Source organism: Phragmites australis, chromosome 20 (assembly GCF_958298935.1).
Source record: "Phragmites australis chromosome 20, lpPhrAust1.1, whole genome shotgun sequence".
Lineage (NCBI taxonomy): Eukaryota > Viridiplantae > Streptophyta > Magnoliopsida > Poales > Poaceae > Phragmites > Phragmites australis.
In genome coordinates, this window is record NC_084940.1 from 3,149,955 (window position 1) to 3,168,563 (window position 18,609).

General features: G+C 45.7%; 3 protein-coding genes across 4 annotated transcripts; 2 read left to right on the forward strand and 1 right to left on the reverse strand.

Moving 5' to 3' along the window:
• The first annotated feature begins 1,386 nt into the window (after nucleotides 1-1,386).
• Nucleotides 1,387-4,864, forward strand: LOC133901642 (beta-glucosidase 32-like). The gene is made up of 13 exons (XM_062343074.1): nucleotides 1,387-1,674; nucleotides 2,203-2,266; nucleotides 2,370-2,428; nucleotides 2,511-2,586; nucleotides 2,680-2,751; nucleotides 2,849-2,936; nucleotides 3,077-3,332; nucleotides 3,448-3,563; nucleotides 3,646-3,860; nucleotides 3,985-4,007; nucleotides 4,093-4,186; nucleotides 4,325-4,427; nucleotides 4,505-4,864. The coding sequence occupies exons 1-13, from the start codon at nucleotides 1,498-1,500 to the stop codon at nucleotides 4,719-4,721; spliced, it is 1,560 nt and encodes a 519-aa protein (XP_062199058.1). The 5' UTR covers nucleotides 1,387-1,497; the 3' UTR covers nucleotides 4,722-4,864.
• Nucleotides 4,865-5,843: 979 nt separating this feature from the next.
• Nucleotides 5,844-11,602, forward strand: LOC133901643 (beta-glucosidase 31). Of its 2 annotated transcripts, none has more exons than XM_062343075.1 (12): nucleotides 5,844-6,265; nucleotides 8,789-8,852; nucleotides 8,948-9,006; nucleotides 9,102-9,177; nucleotides 9,308-9,379; nucleotides 9,479-9,566; nucleotides 9,668-9,923; nucleotides 10,020-10,135; nucleotides 10,209-10,429; nucleotides 10,511-10,651; nucleotides 10,768-10,870; nucleotides 10,968-11,602. In XM_062343075.1, the coding sequence occupies exons 1-12, from the start codon at nucleotides 6,134-6,136 to the stop codon at nucleotides 11,182-11,184; spliced, it is 1,545 nt and encodes a 514-aa protein (XP_062199059.1). In that variant the 5' UTR covers nucleotides 5,844-6,133; the 3' UTR covers nucleotides 11,185-11,602. The 2 variants fall into 2 exon arrangements, with proteins under 2 accessions (XP_062199059.1, XP_062199060.1); XM_062343076.1 differs by having other exon boundaries at nucleotides 6,128-6,265; nucleotides 8,753-8,852.
• A 5,633-nt stretch (nucleotides 11,603-17,235) lies between these two features.
• LOC133902273 (uncharacterized) lies at nucleotides 17,236-18,032 on the reverse strand. The gene has a single exon (XM_062343883.1). It carries the CDS (start codon nucleotides 17,794-17,796, stop codon nucleotides 17,353-17,355), a length of 444 nt encoding a protein of 147 aa, XP_062199867.1. The 5' UTR covers nucleotides 17,797-18,032; the 3' UTR covers nucleotides 17,236-17,352.
• Nucleotides 18,033-18,609: the final 577 nt, after the last annotated feature.

Here is an 18,609-nt window from a genome sequence, read left to right on the forward strand (position 1 = left end):
CAATATTCTTTCTTTGTTCAAAAGATGCCCGGTCGGGGGTTGCTGGCCGTTGGCAGTTGCGGCTTCTCAAGTTTTGGGTCTTGGCGCTGACTTTGGTGCGGGGTGCGGCCTTGTTCAAGAGCTTTGCTCCACCCGTCGTCTTGGCCATAGGAGGCGAAGGCGAGGGCTATGTTTTTTGGGGTTTGATTGTCGGCCGTGGGTGCTACGACGATGTGGCGAACGGACCTAGCTTTTTCCTATGCTGCTTCTTTCCAGCAGCATGGCCACATCCAAGGTCTGGAAGACAAGTGGCATGTCCTAAACTGATAGATAATACTAGGTGTTTCTTCTCGTTCTTTGGGGCGGGAGTCTTTTGCGGCTCCTATCAAAGCCTTTGTAGTGCTCTTCCAGGTCCATTTGGAGCGTCGGCCATCTTCCCTCAGCTCCAGCGTCGTCGGTGGCGGTGAAGGGCGGTGCATTTCGGCGTTTTTAGGATGCACATCAGTCTCTAGAGACCTTTTTGTAATTTTCTTTCTATCTGGGATCTCCGTGCGTTTTGGCTGGGACAGCTGGTCCTTCTGTACCCTTGTAGGAGGTGCCTGTTCTTGTACGCATCTTTGTACGGTGTCATTTCCTCTTAAAAGAAAAATTTATGGAGGCAGATCGCCGAGGTCCTCAACCCACACCTTTTGGGAAAAAACGCACTTTTAAGTATAATTTAATTCCTAAAAAATTATGAACCACAACTAATATTACCATCATTCATTATTATGCAATAAAAGTATAAACTAGATAGATATATAATGGATCTACATATCTCTAATATACCAATAATATAAAAGTCAGAATACTGCTTAGCATGATTAAAATAAGATTAATTCTTTCAAATATCCCATTGATGGTGAGAGATGTCGAAGCTATCGTGATGATGATGTAGAAGATGACGAAGAATAAGAAATAGATCATGAGCAATCGCATGCCGTTTTCCAAAAAATTTATTCACCTCTTCTAGTATAGGATCTCAAAAACGATAGGTTTTAAAGATCTACTCTCTTAATCACTGGTGCATACCGATACAGTAGTTTACATGTGACGACACAATAGAGATAACGTGACACAATTAGTTTATATGTATATATATATAATCGTTTTGATTATTTTCTCACACAGAAGAAAAATAAAACTATAAAAGAAAACTACACATACACAAATAACTGAACCCGATTCAACAAACTGAATATATCGTGTGCCCGCGCCCTTCGACCCGATCACGATCCAACACGTGAGCAAGTGCGTATATTCTTGTAATCTTCATAAGCTAAGGGTATATGAGAACTTATTTTTAATTAGTCTCTCACCCTTTACTAACAATGGGTAACTAAACAAGTACATCCTCCTTCCACATAAGTCATATTTTATAACACCACCCACTCCACCCACTCATCGCGTCATCACCACTGTGCTGCTCCGTCGAAGGGAGGAGCAGCCGAGCTGACCTGGCTCTGCAGAGCAGAGGACATGGCGCCGCTCAAGCTCGTCAGCTCCGGTGAGCTCTGGATTCGAGCGCACATGGCGCGACTGCCCTTCTTCTTGCTCGTCGTCGTCTTTGCTGTTGCGCCAAGGGATGCGTCCGCGCTCACCAGGCGTGACTTCCCCGAGGGGTTCGTCTTCGGCGCAGGGTCCTCAGCTTTCCAGGTACCGCCGCGGCGCCGCCTGTAACAGTTCTTGCGCATTGTTTGCTCCTTCTGCGGAATCAACCCTTTATCTTCAGACTTCATGTCCGCGTTTCTGATGTCAAAGGCTTCTGTTGCGTCGGGTTCGAAGAAGTTGCAGTACTGTTTCTGAATTTGGGCATTTTTGTGGTGCTACAGACTTGCCAGAGCTCATATACGGAGTTTAGCTCAACTTTCCTAAGGTTAGGTCATCGAACATCGGTACTGTTTGGCTAGCAAACGAGAAGTTTGTCGTACTCTTTTTTGGAGTCACCGATGTGCTGGAGCTAGGTGGAAGAGAAGTGATGTTGCGAAAGTTGTAGCAACAAACTAATACGACGTCTAAATCGGTTGAACTTGCCTAACTCTGATCTGTGCTATAAACCAATCAGGTCCTAATAATCCAGAGTACTGATATTCTCCTTGTAGGATCGGCTTTAACAATCAGTACGCATACCGCAATTTTTTTACTAGACTTTGGTGTTCAACAGCTAAATTTTGAACACATTAGGTGGAAGGGGCGGCTGCAGAAGATGGAAGGAAGCCAAGCATTTGGGACACCTTCACCCATGAAGGTACATCCAGATGATTTGTTCAGATAATTCACTCTGAAAAATCAATTGCACATGTACAGTAATTGAATCATTGAAGGGTTCTGAAATATGTCCATGATGATAGGTTACTTGAATGATGGATCCACTGCAGATGTTTCAGCGGATCAGTATCACCATTACAAGGTACCTATTCTGCATGTACAGTAAATTATTGAGATACAGTGAAGCTTTGAGAAAGCAAGCATAAATTCTGTTTTGATGCCAGGAAGATGTAAAGCTTATGCATGAGATGGGTTTAGACGCGTACAGATTCTCCATTGCTTGGCCCAGGCTTATTCCAGGTAGGTGCAAAAAATAAAGTAGTAAATATCTTCTTGAAATTCAGTAGTATAGTATATATACTCCTGAATTTTTTTTGATATGAAATCGCATAGATGGGAGAGGAGAGATCAATCCAAAGGGCTTGGAATACTACAATAATCTGATCGATGAACTGATCCTTCATGGTATAGTTTCTCTCTTTTTTTTCACTGAGAAATTGACATGATGATGCAACATCTCAGTCTTGACTAATCCTGCTGCATTTCCTGTCATGTTTGGTAGGCATACAGCCTCACGCCACCATCTACCATTTTGATCTTCCTCAGGTCCTTCAGGATGAATACGGTGGACTCCTCAGCCCCAGATTCATGTAAGTGACCCAAATCCTACTTCAGCTCAATGTTACAAGTCTAACATCGGCATCTGTAAATCAATCCTGATCATCAAAACAAAAAACTTCAGGCAATTCATTCTGAAGAATTAAGCTGATAGTTATAGCATGCGCTGCAGCGAAGATTACACTGCTTTCGCCGACGTCTGCTTCAAGAACTTCGGGGATAGGGTGATGCACTGGGTCACAGTCAACGAGCCAAACATTGAGACCATCGGCGGCTACGATATAGGAAGTGAACCCCCGCGGCGCTGTTCCTACCCCTTTGGCGAAAACTGCACCGGTGGGAACTCCTCGGCGGAGCCGTACATCGCAGCACACCACCTCCTGCTCGCACACGCCTCTGCAGTGTCCTTGTACAGAGACAAGTACAAGGTCTCTTCACACACACTCTTCACTCTCTGATTTCCGAGACACACAAAGAAATCAAGAATCGAACACTCTTACTCTGCAGTGTTCATACCTGAACATAGAATTGATCACTCTGCAGGCAACTCAAGGAGGCCAGATAGGGATCACTCTCTTGGGATGGTGGCACGAGCCTGCCACCAACACATCGCAGGATGCAGCTGCTGCAACGAGGATGAACGACTTCCATATCGGATGGTCAGCAGCACTGAACTGTTGTCATTATCTACTCCTGTTAGCATCAGGCTGCTTAATCACAGTGATTGCTCATCTGAAACAGGTTCATGCATCCTTTGGTCTACGGAGACTACCCTCCGGTGATGAGGATCAGAGTGGGTGATCGGCTGCCGCGTTTGGCTGAGGAGGAGTCGGCAAAAGTGCGTGGATCGTTCGACTTCGTCGGCTTCAATCATTACCTCATCTTGCGCGTACAATCTGCGGAGATAGATTCCGCACAGAAACTGGGGGACTACTACGTCGATGCGGCCGTTCAAAGTAACGAACCCGGAACCTTGAACGCATGCAGTAGTATCAGTGAAGCAACATCTGCTCTTGGTTCTGTCAAAGAGAAACTTGATGCATTGCGTTGCTGAACCATTTTGTTCTAATGATATTGCAGATCCACTTCAATCCATCGCGGAGGTACATATTTAGCAGTGCAGGTATAGCACATCAATTGTGAGTTGTGACAGGTTTCTTGATGCCGCAGTGGCGCTAACATGTGCAGGGCCAGATTGAGTCTCCTCCATGGGCACTGGGGAAGCTACTGGACCACCTGAAGCTCAACTACGAGAACCCTCCAGTCATCATCCATGAAAATGGTAGGCATGCAGCTAGGCACAGAGTCATCTGAATTATGTTCTGAAGATAAGCACCCTGCTAGTACTACCTCTGTCAGTCTGAGAGCATGAGGGTATGTAACTGCACGAGCTGTTCGTGTTCTTGTGTCACTGATTCAGGAGACGGAGACGCCCCCGACACGCCGAGCGCGATCGAGTACGACGACGAGTACCGGTCCGAGTTCCTGCAGGATTACCTGGAGGTTCTCTACCTGTCCATACGGTGCGTGCTCTCAGTCGCCATCTTCATTTCGTGGTGAATTCAGACGAGCTCATGTGATCACGTGGTGGTGGGTGCAGGAACGGGTCGAACACGCGGGGGTACTTCGTGTGGTCGTTCCTGGACGTGTTCGAGTTCCTGTTCGGCTACAAGCTGCGCTTCGGACTGTGCGGCGTCGACATGAACGCCGACGGGAGGACGCGGTACGTGCGGAGCTCGGCGCGGTGGTACTCCAGCTTCCTCCACGGCGGCGAGCTCCGGCCTCCGGTTCATTCCGACAGACCATACGTCGTGTGAGGAGTAGAAAAATATTACACACAGAGATCGAGAGAATATTCAAGAAAATAAGATCGCGTAATACGCCTTAGTGCTCAATGTAACCACGCAACCATAATTTTGTTTCGAAAAAATAAAGAACTGGGAGTCGATGTGTTGTTGCTTTTGTGTGTTGACTAGTGAGGTGATGCTGAGCTGGCAGCCCAAGTGGTGGGACATCCTCGTAGGAACCGAAGAAAATTTGCGCTCCACCTTCTACGTGAAAGATCATGTAACGAATAAATAAAGAACTGGAAGTCGATGTGTTGTTGCTTTTGTGCGTTAACTAGTGAGGTGATGCTGAGCTGGCAGCCCAAGTGGCGGGACATTCTCGTAGGAACCGAAGAAAATTTGCGCTCCACCTTCTAGGTGAAAGATCATGTAACGATGTAGAAGTCTCGAACACGACAGAGAGGAGCCGGATATGGTTACCGATTTGAGTTCACTTTCTCTGTAAGAGACAGCCAGCTGCACACGCCCAGTTCCTGTACACTTGTGGACTGGACACGCAGGGTGCGCTCAAATATATACTGAACTCGATCACGGTCAGTTAGGCCGACTTGGACCTAGTGACCTAGTGACCTAGTCACCTTCAGAGTGATTTGTTTGTCTCCATTGGTTTATTTTCAGGCTTCAACTTCAGAAGCAAATGCCCTAGATGTTTCCCGTTCTCAACACATCAGATGTAAGAATTGTTTAATAATGTGCTTAGGTAAAGACATTATGACAGATCATCTAAGCATCCATCTAAGATCATGCACGTCTTCATACAATGTTTCCTTTTTCTTTTCTACTGGACATCACAATCAAAGATGCAAGTTTTGTATTTTTTAAGTCATTCAGTTGATCTAAAATTAAAAAAATTAAAGATCCGCTCCCAACTAGCCAAGTTAATAAAAAATTAAATAATAACATAAAACTACTCATTAGATACCTCTTGTATCACTAATCACTCGGAACTAATGATCCAAGCGTGCCGGCAAGCCGCACCGCGCCAACCACTCCCTGACCTGTCGTCCTGCCACGCCGCACCACAAGCGACACGGAGCGCCAAGCACCGGTCGCGCACACAAGAGAGTACGAGACGACGGCCACGCGCCGACGCCGCTTGGCGCCACGTGCCGCGCCCGTGGGGGAACCCGAGCACGGCAGCTCGGCTCGGAGCAGTGCGCCTCGGAAGCTTCTCCGCCGCACGTCACCGACGACGTCCGCGCCGCGCGGGCACGGGGGGAGCTGGCCAATTTGCCACCGAGAAGGCGAGAACGGCCTCGCCCCCACGCGTATAAAAGACCCCCGCGCGCGGGCCGGCCGGCCGACCGTGCGGAGTTGAACGAGACGGCCGGCCGAGTCGTTAAACCCGCGGAGGCCGGAGCGAACGCACTTGCTCTGGCACGATGGAGAAGGCGCTCGCGTGCTGTGTTGTCCTCCTCCTCCTGGCCGTCGAGCCGGCCGCGCTCGCGTCGCCGGTCACCCGGGCTGACTTCCCCCCGGGGTTCGTCTTCGGCGTCGGCTCCTCTGCCTACCAGGTACGTGCGGCTCCGATGACCAAGTACTCGTAGAGTTTCCATGGCGGATGCGTGTGTCACCCGATCTGGGATAAGGTTATCCAGTGAGGATTCCGTAGTCCATTGATTGGAGCGCGTGAACCGAAATTCTGCAGATAGTTACTTGTTAACATTATAATACCGTTGTATAATTTTTTTAAGAGAAATTTTACAGTGGTTTTAGAGTAATTTGAGTTATTTATTTTTTAGATCGAATGTTACAGATCGGTTATAATACTTCTCATTGTTTAAAGGTAGTATATGGAGTATACGTGAGTAGTATAGAAAATATAAAGGTATTTTGGAAAAAAAGGGTATGAATAAACCGTAGTTGCGCTCGGAAGCCCGCCCAAGCTTGAGGTTCTTGTTGAACAGCATCTGCGCATACCAGCTTGTCGTCGCCCCTGCCGCTCGCGTGCTTCTGTGCAGCTCGTGCGCGCCTCTGCTGCCTCGCGCGTGCCACAGTCTGCTCTCACGAGCGTCGCCGCAGCTCTCGTGTGAATGAAGGAACCGAGTATTTCGTGGATTACGTAAAAAAACTATAGTGCCCTTCAATGACATGGTGAGTAAATATCAATAATATTATGATGATTATTAAAATGTCCAATCACATAGACGGTAAGATTAAGTTCATACTATCTCCTGCTTACAGGTGGTATAGAGCACCATAAAAATTCTCTTTTTAAAGTAGAAGAATCCTCTATCACTTTAATATATTAAAGATGACAAAATGAAAAGAACGAATCCGTATAAGAGAAACAACAACAGACGTTAGGAGAGGGAGTGAAGACAGCTAGACTCATAACCGGGCTCATTCTATAGACATGTAACATGATAGTATCTTTAAAATAGGTCTTGCACCTAACAAATGAAGGCAACTCATGCCAAAAGATTTGCCCATTTCTCTGCTTTTATTTCCCAAGCCGTTCTTATGAAAGCCTCCATGAAAAAAGATAAATGAGATTCTTGCTTTGCTTGGGTGATCTCAGACCACCTAAAGGTATTGTCAACATCTTGTGGTAAAAGCACATTCAAAAAAGAGGTGAAAAGTCGTCTCATCAATATTCTGCGAACAAAAGACACAACTGTAATCATTTCTTTCAATGTGAAAATTCTTCCTTCTTAAGTTGTTTAGGACATGGATTTATATGTCGTTTAGGACTTATAATTTGAACCATATACTAACTCCAGTAAGATTTATATGTCGTTTAGGACATGGATAGAGTCGCTGATGCACACCCTTTACCCTAGACCTTTTTTTTTTTTGCTTCTTAGCGCGTATAAAAGGTGTAATAAAACTATGAACCTGTGACAACTAAAATCACTCTCATGCGACAAATCTAAATACTTTCGTATAAAGTAGTGGTTGAAGAATTCAGAAAGATCAAGGAGACAAGGATCAAGTCTACGCATTATAGGATACAACTAGCATACTAGTATGTTCGTAGTGAAATTTCCTTAGAAGGAAATTTCACAAGCCAGAATTTCACAAGTCGTTATCTTCATGGACCTGAAGTTTCTTGATCTCCACTCATGTGGTGGACCTGAACTGGGCACCCCGAATATGACTTGTGTTCTGAACCAGTACGACACTCTGAACCTGTGAACCACAGAAATTCTGCTCTTCTCTTAGCTAGTTAAGCACCACTTCGCTTCCAGAGATCAGAGCACAGTTTATTAAGAGATGGAGAAGAGCAGAATTTCTGTGTACGGCAGCACAAGTTCTTTTACTCCATCTCTTAATAAACTGCGCCGACTGCAACTTGTGCTTCCTGTGTAACAAGAAGACCTTGCTCCTTCTAGAAGCGTAGATTTAGAATCTGCGTTCTGAATTTCTGACCATGACATGTTTTGTTCTGCTCAACGTTGGTGGTACCAGCACTCCTTCTGTCATCTAGCAGCAGTTAGCCACTAGAACCGTGCTCCCACAAGAAACAGTGCCCACGGCTCTTGGTGATCGCTACTCTTCCAATAGGGAATCTTCTTTTCCATCTGCAGAAACGTTTTTGGAGTGTATCGAGAAATAAGGGCATGTTTGTCCATGGACTTTGCGGACCATGTCATTTTCTCCCCTTGTTTTCTCCTTCCTTTTTTCAGCTAGATGACATTGGTTGGTGGTTAGTCTTGTGGCTACTCCTAAATTCTCCTTGTCAGTTTTGTTGAACTGTCTGAATCCGAGTGCGCTGCAGTAAAGTTATGCCGTTTGCGGTTCTCACTTCTCACCAGTCACAATTTTGCAGTTAAATAAGGTGTTGGGAATTTTTTTCATATTTTCTGTTACAATTGTGTTGTTCTTGAGACGTGTGCTTCTATTTTATGAGGGAAGACTACTGATTGTGTTACAACTTTGGTTATTAGAGTACATGGTATGTCAAGGGTTGGAAGAGTAGTATGATCAGGACACAAAAATCAATTGTCACCTCATACAAAATTTCTAATGAACTATTTTATTTTGCCTGAAAAAACTAGTTTTTTACTGAGACGAGCATCTGCTGACTTGAGCAGGTTGAAGGTGCAGTTGCAGAGGATGGCAGAAAGCCCAGCATCTGGGACACGTTCACACATGAAGGTTAGTTTGGTCCATGGGCCCTTGGTTGTCAGTAATTCTATATCTACAATGCAATTCATCTCTTAGTTCTAACAGGAACTTGTTGAATTTCACAGGCTATTCTATTGACAATGCGACAGGTGATATAACTGCAGATCAGTATCATAAGTACAAGGTAAGTTTTTGAGCAACAGTGCTGCTAAAAGACTTTTCAGATCAAGATCATGGCCTCAAACTTACAGAAATAGATTATTTTACATTTAATAACAGGAGGATGTAAAGCTTTTGCATGATATGGGTGTCGATGCATACAGATTGTCGATTGCCTGGCCCCGACTTATTCCTGGTAAGGCCTTACATACAGTATCAAAAGAAGTTACAAAACCACTGAAGCACACATATGCTAGTGTGTTTCAGAAATTTGGCCTATGGTTTGACCGCTTTGGCTCTTTGTATAACATTATTACTCTATTTAGATGGCCGGGGAGCTGTGAATCAGAAGGGATTGGAGTACTACAATAATCTGATAGATGAACTCCTGAGCTACGGTATTTAATCTTTTCTGCGAATATTATGTCAATATGCTTTGTGCTTTAAACGTACAGCTGTGCAAGTATGTATTGATGCATTTTTGTCTATTTATGTAGGAATACAACCTCACGTAACGATCTATCATTTCGATTTTCCTCAGGCTCTTAAAGATGAATACAACGGACTGCTTAGTCCTAGAGTCATGTACTTTCTCATTGCCTCCTAACCCTTACCCTTTGCAAGCACAACCATAAGAGATGAAGTAACACTGGTCACTGGCTGTTGCATCTTGTGCCTTGATGCAGAGAGGACTTCACAGCGTATGCAGATGTATGCTTCAAGAACTTTGGCGACAGAGTGAAATACTGGAGCACTGTTAATGAGCCCAACATCGAACCGATTGGCGGATACGACCAAGGAATTCTACCGCCTCGGCGATGCTCATTCCCCTTCGGCTTAGCTTGTGACGGAGGCAACTCCACCACAGAGCCATACATAGTAGCACACCACCTCCTGCTTGCGCATGCCTCGGCAGTGTCCCTCTATAGAGAGAAGTACCAGGTTTGAGCTATTGTCATCTCTTTCCAGAGAAGAACTGCCATTTCAGGATGAATATTTTCGCAGATACCATATTTTGTTTTGTTTCTCACTGATCAGGCCGAGCAAGGAGGACGAATTGGACTCACGTTACTCGGTTGGTGGTACGAGCCAGCGACACAGACTCCTGAAGATATAGCAGCAGCTGCAAGGATGAATGATTTTCACATTGGATGGTTTGTTCCACACTTAAGTCTCATACAAACAACCATCTTGTGTGACTACATCTAAAACATGTGTTCATAACAGGTTCATGCATCCTATGGTGTATGGAGACTACCCTCCAGTGATGCGGAAGAATGTTGGGTCCAGGCTACCATCTTTCACTGATGAAGAGAAAAAAAAAGTAAAAGGGTCATTTGATTTTGTCGGATTTAACCACTACATTGCCATCTATGTGAAAGCTGATCTTAGCCGGTTGGATCAGAAACTGAGAGATTACATGGGTGATGCAGCTGTGAAATACGACAGTAAGAGCCCTAAGAGCATATACTTCTATAATGTTTCAAAGTACAGTAGGAACAATGGATAACCTAAATTCAATTTTTCAGTGCCATTCCTGAAGTCAAGTAACCAGTTCCCATTTGGGTTGACAAACGATTTTATGTCGTCGACCCCCTGGGCTCTGAAGAAATTGCTGAAGCATCTCCGAGTGAAATACAAGAACCCTGCAGTGATGATCCATGAGAACGGTAACTTGGCAATAATGCTACCCTGAAATACTGTCCCAAGAATATGCGACGTTTTACTGCAAATGCTTACCATTCTGTAGTATACTCATTCGTCACGTTCATTGTGTTCACATCAGGAGCTGCTGGCCAGGCTGATCCATCGGGCGCGAACACCGACGACGACGAGTTCAGGTCGCAGTTCTTGCAGGATTACATCGACGCCACGCTTCAGTCCATCAGGTACCATACTGCAGCTTATGGCACTGAAAGAGACAGTGAAAGCCTTTGAAACTGGTGCAATATCTGTTCTGAAATCTGACCTTCTTTGTGCACGCAGGAACGGATCAAACGTGCAGGGCTACTTCGTGTGGTCGTTCTTGGACGTGTTCGAGTACCTGTTCGGCTACCGCCTCCGGTTCGGCATCTACGGCGTCGAGTTCGGCTCGCCGGCGAGGACGAGGTACCAGAGGCACTCGGCGCAGTGGTACTCCAGCTTCCTCCGGGGTGGCGAGCTCAGGCCGATGGCTCTGCCTGACAGGGCGTACTCGCAATGATCAGCACGCTCCAGCTCGAGAAGAATTCCCAGTGATCAGCACGCTCCAACTCGAGAAGAATTCCCAGTGATCAGCACACTTCAGGTCAACAAAAACAGATCACGAGTAAGCATGGATAGTTTTGTTGTGTAGCCATGCCCTCGGGTGTGTATTTGTGCGTGTGTGTGATCATGTACGTGGCTTCGTGGCTGAGTATGTGTGCGTGTGTCCGACAATCTCGGTCATGTGGGTGAGCTCCAGCAGGCAGGGAAAGCTGAAGTTCAGTTGTGCAGACCGAGAGAGGAGGAGATGGCGTGCGTTGTGGCCGGTGAATTCGGTTCACGTTTGTGTAATCGTGTGATTAGTGGACAAGACAAAGTGCTTAATAAATAGAAAAAAAATCCAAAAAGAGGGGATCAGTTTATGACCCCTCGAAAAATCCCAGCGCAAAGTTCTGAACTCGCTGATTCTACTGTTCATCGCCTGAAACTCTGTTGATTTTCGTCAGGCTTCAGCAGAAACGCGTGAGGCGAGTAGTGGATCGGCACGGTGCAGCTCCAACAAGTGGCATTAGAGCCATCTAACCGTCGACAATGTCCGACGCCAGTTTCCTCTCTCTGACGTCCCCTCCTCCGGCCAGGATTCGCACAGACGGTTGATTTTGATGGAACATAGAATTCATATTCATCTATGAGGGAAAATGGTAGTGGTTCTGCCTTCTCATTATAGAGGAAAGAGTTTCACAGACCTACACAATAGTGAAATAATAGTATTCATAGGAATGGAGGTATCCTTTCAGAGCGAGGACATAGTGGGGTGGTCGGTGTTTCATATGATGATCACCCCACATGAGCATTTCTCTTTTTAAATTCTCCCTTCGCTCATTTTATTTGATCTTTAGATTTTGCATGATAACTTGGAATCTTAATCCCCGTCTCTAACTATCTTTTTAGGATTTGTGGTGGACATTTGGATCGTTATTTGAAGCGCAATAGAGTCAGGGGTGGTCCGTATTTCAAATAACGACCACCCCCAATAAACTTTGTCTTTCTTGTCCTCCCTCTACCGATTTTTTTTTAGAACACGCCTTAGCACGTTATTTCATTAAGAGGAAAGCTAGAACGAGACCGAGTATAAGGTACAACAGAGCGGCGGACAAGCCATCCGGCGTGGCCGATAGAAACACTTGGCAATTACATGAAGCAAGAAGCATGACCAACAGAAAACGAGACTAAGACTGTAGGAGCTCCAACAGATGTCTATTGCCGGCGCGCGCCTAGCAATGGCCCTTGTCCATAATCAACCTGCATAAGGCACCCGGCAAGGTTGCCGTTTGGTTCAAGACTCGTCGATTTCACTCCTTCCAGATGCACCAGCTGCCAAGAATGACGAGTGAGTCAAATCCATGCCTAGTTTCCTTAAGGCGGCGCTTGCGATTCAGGAGCCACCAATCCACAAGCTCCATATCGGCGCACGGAGTGAAACGATGGAGGTTTGCCGGTCTCAGAAGATAAAACTAGACTTCCCGACTGTACACACAACCGAGAATGAGATGTTGAATTGTTTCCCTCTACTGAATTCATTTGCATCTGAAATTCTGTGTGGCTCTTCGAGACTTTAATACCGCTTTGTAGCAAAAAATTTGTAGAATTTGAGGTCGTAGCCGTAGGGAAGAGGTTTGGAACCAGGGAGGGGGTGGCCGGTATTTCAAACAACGACGACCCCCTGGGCATTTCTGTTTTTCTATCCTCCCTCTCCCGAATTCATTTGAGTTTTAAATTTTGCAGGGTGGTGCGGCACAGTAATCCCCGTCTCTACGGTTCTTGGCAGAATTTTTTGGTGGTTATTGGATCGCAGGGAGGCGATTTGGTGTGGTCAGGATGTGCAGTGCAGCAGCACAACAACAGAAGGGAAGGGAAGGGAAAGCTAGGTGCTGAACTGCTGATGTTGTAAGCAGGTGGTCATCTCCTGCCTCAGGAATCTCCATGGTAAAAGTGTGACAGACAGAACAGAGACTGCCTATCAATGGAGACTGAGAACAGAGAGAACACCTAACTTGGGTTTCGGCCAAGGCTAGGCACGCAAGACTTGGGCATGCACTGAAAGAGTTTGAGATGCAACGCAAATTGCACTGATCATCTCAGACGGTATTTATACAAGTTTACAGCAGCTCAATGTGAGCAACCGAAACCCTACATGCTAGTTATCGTGCACTAGAGATCAGGGAGGCTGCGGAAGAATAGGACTCGGCTAACAGAACGTGAAACGGTGAAGCCAGCTATTCCTACATGCACCATGTCATGGTCCAGTACTCCAGTGCACTGCCAACGCGTGTCGCGCTGGCCAGGGCATGCATTCCGCCACCACGGCCGCGCCATGCACGCTCACCACTGCAACCGTACGCCGGTGCTACATGGACACCACCACGCCGTGGATGCGGTGGCCTGCAAGCGCGCGCTACGCACAAACGCGGGTACGTAGGCTACCATGTATACGCACGCGGCGCATGCCCACGCAGCTGCAGGCCTGCCGCCGGCGCGCGGGCGTCACGGCGTCACGCGCGCCTCCCAAATCCCAACCGGCGGGCCGCGGCCGGCCGGAAGGAATGCATCTTTGCAACTGGTAGTCGTAGTACATGAGGTAGGAAGGAGGCCTCGATACGGCCGCTTTCGCGCTCTCTGTCGCTAGTGACCTCGCGTCGCCGGTAGGAAAAATCTTACCGATAAATAAAATTTATCGGAGTCAGATATCGGATTTACCAGAGTTTTACGGATAAATTCAAACAAATTTAAATAAAATTTAAATAAACAAAATTCAAATATTACTGATAAGTGATTTTTTTACTGTGGTCTAATCTTTTTAGAATGTAGAGACGTTCATGAGATATAGCTTTAAATTCAAATTTTAGATTTACAACCTTAAGATTAAAAAAAAGAAGAAAACCAAAAGAGGATGGAGGGATTCGAACTAGGACCTTGTGGAAATAAGTGATGCACTCTACCAATATGTTAGATGTTAATTTATGTAATCTTCTATGACTTCACTATTATATATTTTAAACTCAAATTAATTCAAATTTTTTTAATCGGTTTGTTTTTTACTATACCCACTGATAAAACCGGTAAATCGGATTTACCGTCGATTTTTAGCCGGTAAAGTGAACCTGGTCGCCGGTGCTCTAGTGCTTAGCACTTCATTGCCGAGTACTACTCGTTGGTTCCACTCTTGGCAGTTTCTGAAATTCTGAGGTGGCATTCATGCAACGCAATGGACTGATCGTGTGGAACTTTGATGTCGATAGCATCGCAACTTGGAAGATTGGAAATCCGGCCAGTGGCAGTCAGTGAGTGTATCTCAAAGCCATGCGCAACTAGCCACCGTAAAGTGAACAGCTAACAGATTGAGTTTGATGTTTGGAACTATGGATGTGTATGACATTCATCCTGCATGACAGTGGGCTTTAATTCCTGAATTATATAGCACAAAAGGCTGATGGCACACTGTTCTTTCGGTGCAGTATAGCTGCTAAGCTGAGGAACTTGCTACTGGGTACTAGAGAAGTAGCGACAAATTTTCTACATCCTTTGACAGCTGCTTCTTTTGTCCGATAAAACTTTCTTTGACAACATACACTGAGATTTTCTTGCGAAAAATAGGCTATTTCGATGGCACAAGGAACTGCTAGGATTTGGTCTGAGCACTCACATGCCGGCTCCTTTCTACTATGATTTAAATTTTGGATGTCGACCGACCCAAAGATGAATTGCGACAAAATAATGAAATCTCCAAAAATGCATCTGGAAAATTCGAAAGCTATTTGTTTGATTTATTTGTGATTTTGACGGGTATTTGAGGGACGTTGCGTCATGGTCCCCTGAATTTCTCCTAGATCTCTCAGTTGAATAACTTTCGGTCCTATTTTTAGTACTAATCGTCGGTGTAATGCTGTATTGCTTCACTATCAGACTTTATAAGCCTTTTGCACTTAATAAGTGAATGATTGGAGCAACTTACCTATCACTACACAAGTAATGTGTGAAGCACTTCCTACTTGGGGGCTGATCTGCACTCTGCAGCAGCTCTGCAGTAGCATCATGGGTCACTGAGGAAGTCTAAAGCTGGCCAAGTAGTCAAATTAGTCTTTTAAAGTACAAGTAAAAGAACTTACATTAGTTTTCAAGAACCTGTAGGAAAAAACCATACGTTTCGGACAGAAAAAGTACACGCAGAATTATGTCGGACGGCTGAAAGTAAAATTATCCCATAAGACTTATTTTCTTGCCTAAGCTAGTTTACCTTTTTTTTGGAAAAAATCAGTAGGAGTTATGCCAATTCTATATTGATAAAGGAGGAGAAAAGACAGAGTCTTTAAGAGATTAAAAAGAAAAAAGATAATCAACTAGAGATGCGAAATAAAAGATGCTAGGCTCTTAGCTCCCACAAAGCACCATGCCCGAGCCTCTTCCTTTAATTTCGCCACCAGGGCGATCGTCGTATTCTCGCGTTGCTAGAAGATACACTTATTTCTCTCGCTTCATAGCTTCCATATTGTAAGGATGATGAGAGATCTAATACTCTTAGATGGTACACCTTGCAGAGACCTTATTGTAGTACACCATTTTTTACTGTGTCAAAGATATACCATGTCATTGTGCAGTTGACCCTCCTAGACACCAAGTGTATATGGTCCTTCATACGCGTCTGGAGAATCTGCAGTGTGCGAAAATATGGATCGCCGACTCATCTGCAATTCTGCATAGAGGACAAGTCTTCTGGCTCAGCCATCCCCTCGTTATGAGCATGTCCGCAGTCCAAATTCGATTATGGAATGCAAGCCACGAGAAAAACTTGTACTTTGGTGAAACCCAAACAACCCAGATCAGTCACTCCATATCCGAGGATGTAGATCCTAAAAATTGTGCTTAGTAAGTTGAGGCGGCAGTATACTCTCCATGAGGGGTGAGGTTCCAAGTGATCATATCAGGGGCATTTTAATTTAGTTGGATCCGCTGAAGGTGTGTCCATAAGAGGACAAATTCGACTAGGGTCTGGGCGGAAGAGATAGCAGTGAAGTTAGTGTGCTGCACCTAAGAGTTGTTGTGCATAGCTTCCCTCACCTTCTAATTTGTCCTTTTGGAAATCGCAAAGATGTTCGGCGCTATCATCTTCGGAGATTCCCCTTGGATCCATACCGAGTGTCAGAAGCTTGCCTTTTCCCCATTTCCGATGAAGATCGTGGTAGCCGCCACAAAGAGAGCCCGGTCTGTGTCAGTACAAGGTGTAGGTAACCCAATCCATGGTCTGTTATCTGCCGTCCATTCGTACCAAAGCCAACGAAGACGGAGCGCTCTTGCGAAATTTCTCAGGTTTAGGATGCCAAGCCCCCCAAGATTTGTAGGGCGGCAAACTCGTCTCCAATTAACTTTGCATTTTCCTCCTGCGATCCTGTTAGTGCTAGACCATTTTCGAGGACTTTTGCCGGGGCCTTCAACGCAGTCAAGAAATAAATGAGCTGTGATGTGAGCATAGATTTGACTAAGGTCTTGCGCCTGTCGGGTTTAAGTGTCGTCCTTGCCAAATTGATGCACAAAGAGCTGATCCTGTGGGTAATCCACAGATATGGAACATCAAAGAACTGAAGAAAATACATCGCTGCAGATTTCATGGCATTGTAAAATATTGAAGCAATGCTCACTGAAGAAGGAAGGTAGATGGACTGCACATCGTTATGTAGACTAAAATACATCCTTAGTCCTTAATGAAGAATATAACTATAATTATGAAATGGTCGCATTTGTCTGCATATATATTTTTTTTCTGGTTCCAAGTGGTACGTCAGGCAGAAAGTCAAGTCAGGTAGGAGACTTGAACAGCTCAATTAATTCAGTTTATGCGTTTTATATCAGGTAGTACCTTGTTCCAGGTACGAAAAAAAGGATTTCAGGTAGTACAAGTGTAGAAAGCATAAATTTCAATGGAAGAAGCATGTATATTATAATGTCATTAGAGAAAAACACTGTCACACCACACGGTGATGCTTATATGCATTCATCAAAACAAGTTCGTGTTCTCTCATCCCAAGGTGTTACTATATTTTAGTATACATCTCACCCACTTTATATAGTCACTCAAGTTGTCAGTACTTAGCACTCTCTTTCATCCTTACATCGAGCATTAAACACAAGATCACTACAATCTACTGTTCATCCGCTTCCGGAACCTCCTTATGAACATGTCACAAGCCTGATCAATCTCATCATCCATGTTGAACTCCAAACCTTCAACCTCCCGGTTGCTCCTGATGATCTCGATGACCGAGGGCTCATCGAGCGCATCAAGAAGACCGTGATCATCATGTTCGTCATGATCATCCTCGTAGTTGTAACAATTGTCGTCGCCGAACAGCGAGTGAGTCCAGCCAGGGTAGCCATGGTCATCTTCATCGAATATAGCCACCTCAGAGAGATCAACCATGCCATCACGTCCATGATCCGCAGCAGCTGGCTCCTGGCTCGCCGCCATCGCCTCGTGCAGTACGAGAGCCTTATCGCCGTACTCCAACCTGGCCTGCTTCTCCCGGTCCGACGACACGAGCGCGTGGATCCTGCGAGACATCGCACCGATCATCGCCATCCTTCGGCGGAGCGAGGCGAGGATGGCGAGCTTAGTGCGCAGATCGTCGGTCTTGCTCTTGAACGCCGTCACCGCCTTCTTCGGCAGCTCGGGGCCCTGCAAATCCTCATATTGGAGATGGCAGAGAGCTGATGATGGTGCAGCTGCTTATCAAGGACCGTTAATAATACTAAGGAGTTACAGTGGCTCAAGCTTGGCATGTGTAGGTAGATCAGTGAGCTAGCTGCAGAGATTAGAGTATGAGACAGCAGGCATCAGTGGCATGGGCCCATGGGGGTATTTATAGCCAGGAGCTAGGTGTGCACCGAGAATCGAACTGTGCAACTTGGCTCATGTCAAGATCAAGCTTTTGGCACCTTAAAGCACGAAAGAAACACTTGAACAAAACAATGGGCATGTGGAGTATGTTGGCTAGGACTCACGCACGCACTCAAGAACACACGAAGTTTTTGGTGCTGCCCAAAAGAACCAGCAGCCTTTTCTGATCTATTCCTCTTCCTTTTATTCTTCTACGAACGAGTCATGGCCCGGCCATTCCGTGGCACCAGCGGGGGGTCCGCGCACGACGTCCGCCACGCACATGTCGCTCGCACGATGCAGCGTGGAGGCATGCTCAACCAGGAGCTCGGTCACGGCTCTAACAAACTCGCCGAGAGCTCCGCCTAGGATTACAGACTCAGTAATAGAAAGGAAAAACGGGTAAATAAACTAAAACAACAAGATTATCTAACAAACTCCCCCTAATCTAGTTGTTGCTGATGTCGACGACGCCGATCTTCGAGCGCAAGTGCAGGAATCGCACCCGGCCAAGTG

Coding starts and splice junctions, on each gene's coding strand:
- LOC133901642 (XM_062343074.1), top strand. CDS start 1,498: ATGGCGCCGCTCAAGCTCGTCAGCTCCGGTGAGCTCTGGATTCGAGCG. Junction 2,267..2,369: donor GGACACCTTCACCCATGAAG/GTACATCCAGAT, acceptor CCATGATGATAG/GTTACTTGAATGATGGATCC. Junction 4,187..4,324: donor AGTCATCATCCATGAAAATG/GTAGGCATGCAG, acceptor TCACTGATTCAG/GAGACGGAGACGCCCCCGAC.
- LOC133901643 (XM_062343075.1), top strand. CDS start 6,134: ATGGAGAAGGCGCTCGCGTGCTGTGTTGTCCTCCTCCTCCTGGCCGTC. Junction 10,136..10,208: donor AATGATTTTCACATTGGATG/GTTTGTTCCACA, acceptor TGTTCATAACAG/GTTCATGCATCCTATGGTGT. Junction 10,871..10,967: donor GCCACGCTTCAGTCCATCAG/GTACCATACTGC, acceptor TTGTGCACGCAG/GAACGGATCAAACGTGCAGG.
- LOC133902273 (XM_062343883.1), bottom strand. CDS start 17,796: ATGGCGATGATCGGTGCGATGTCTCGCAGGATCCACGCGCTCGTGTCG.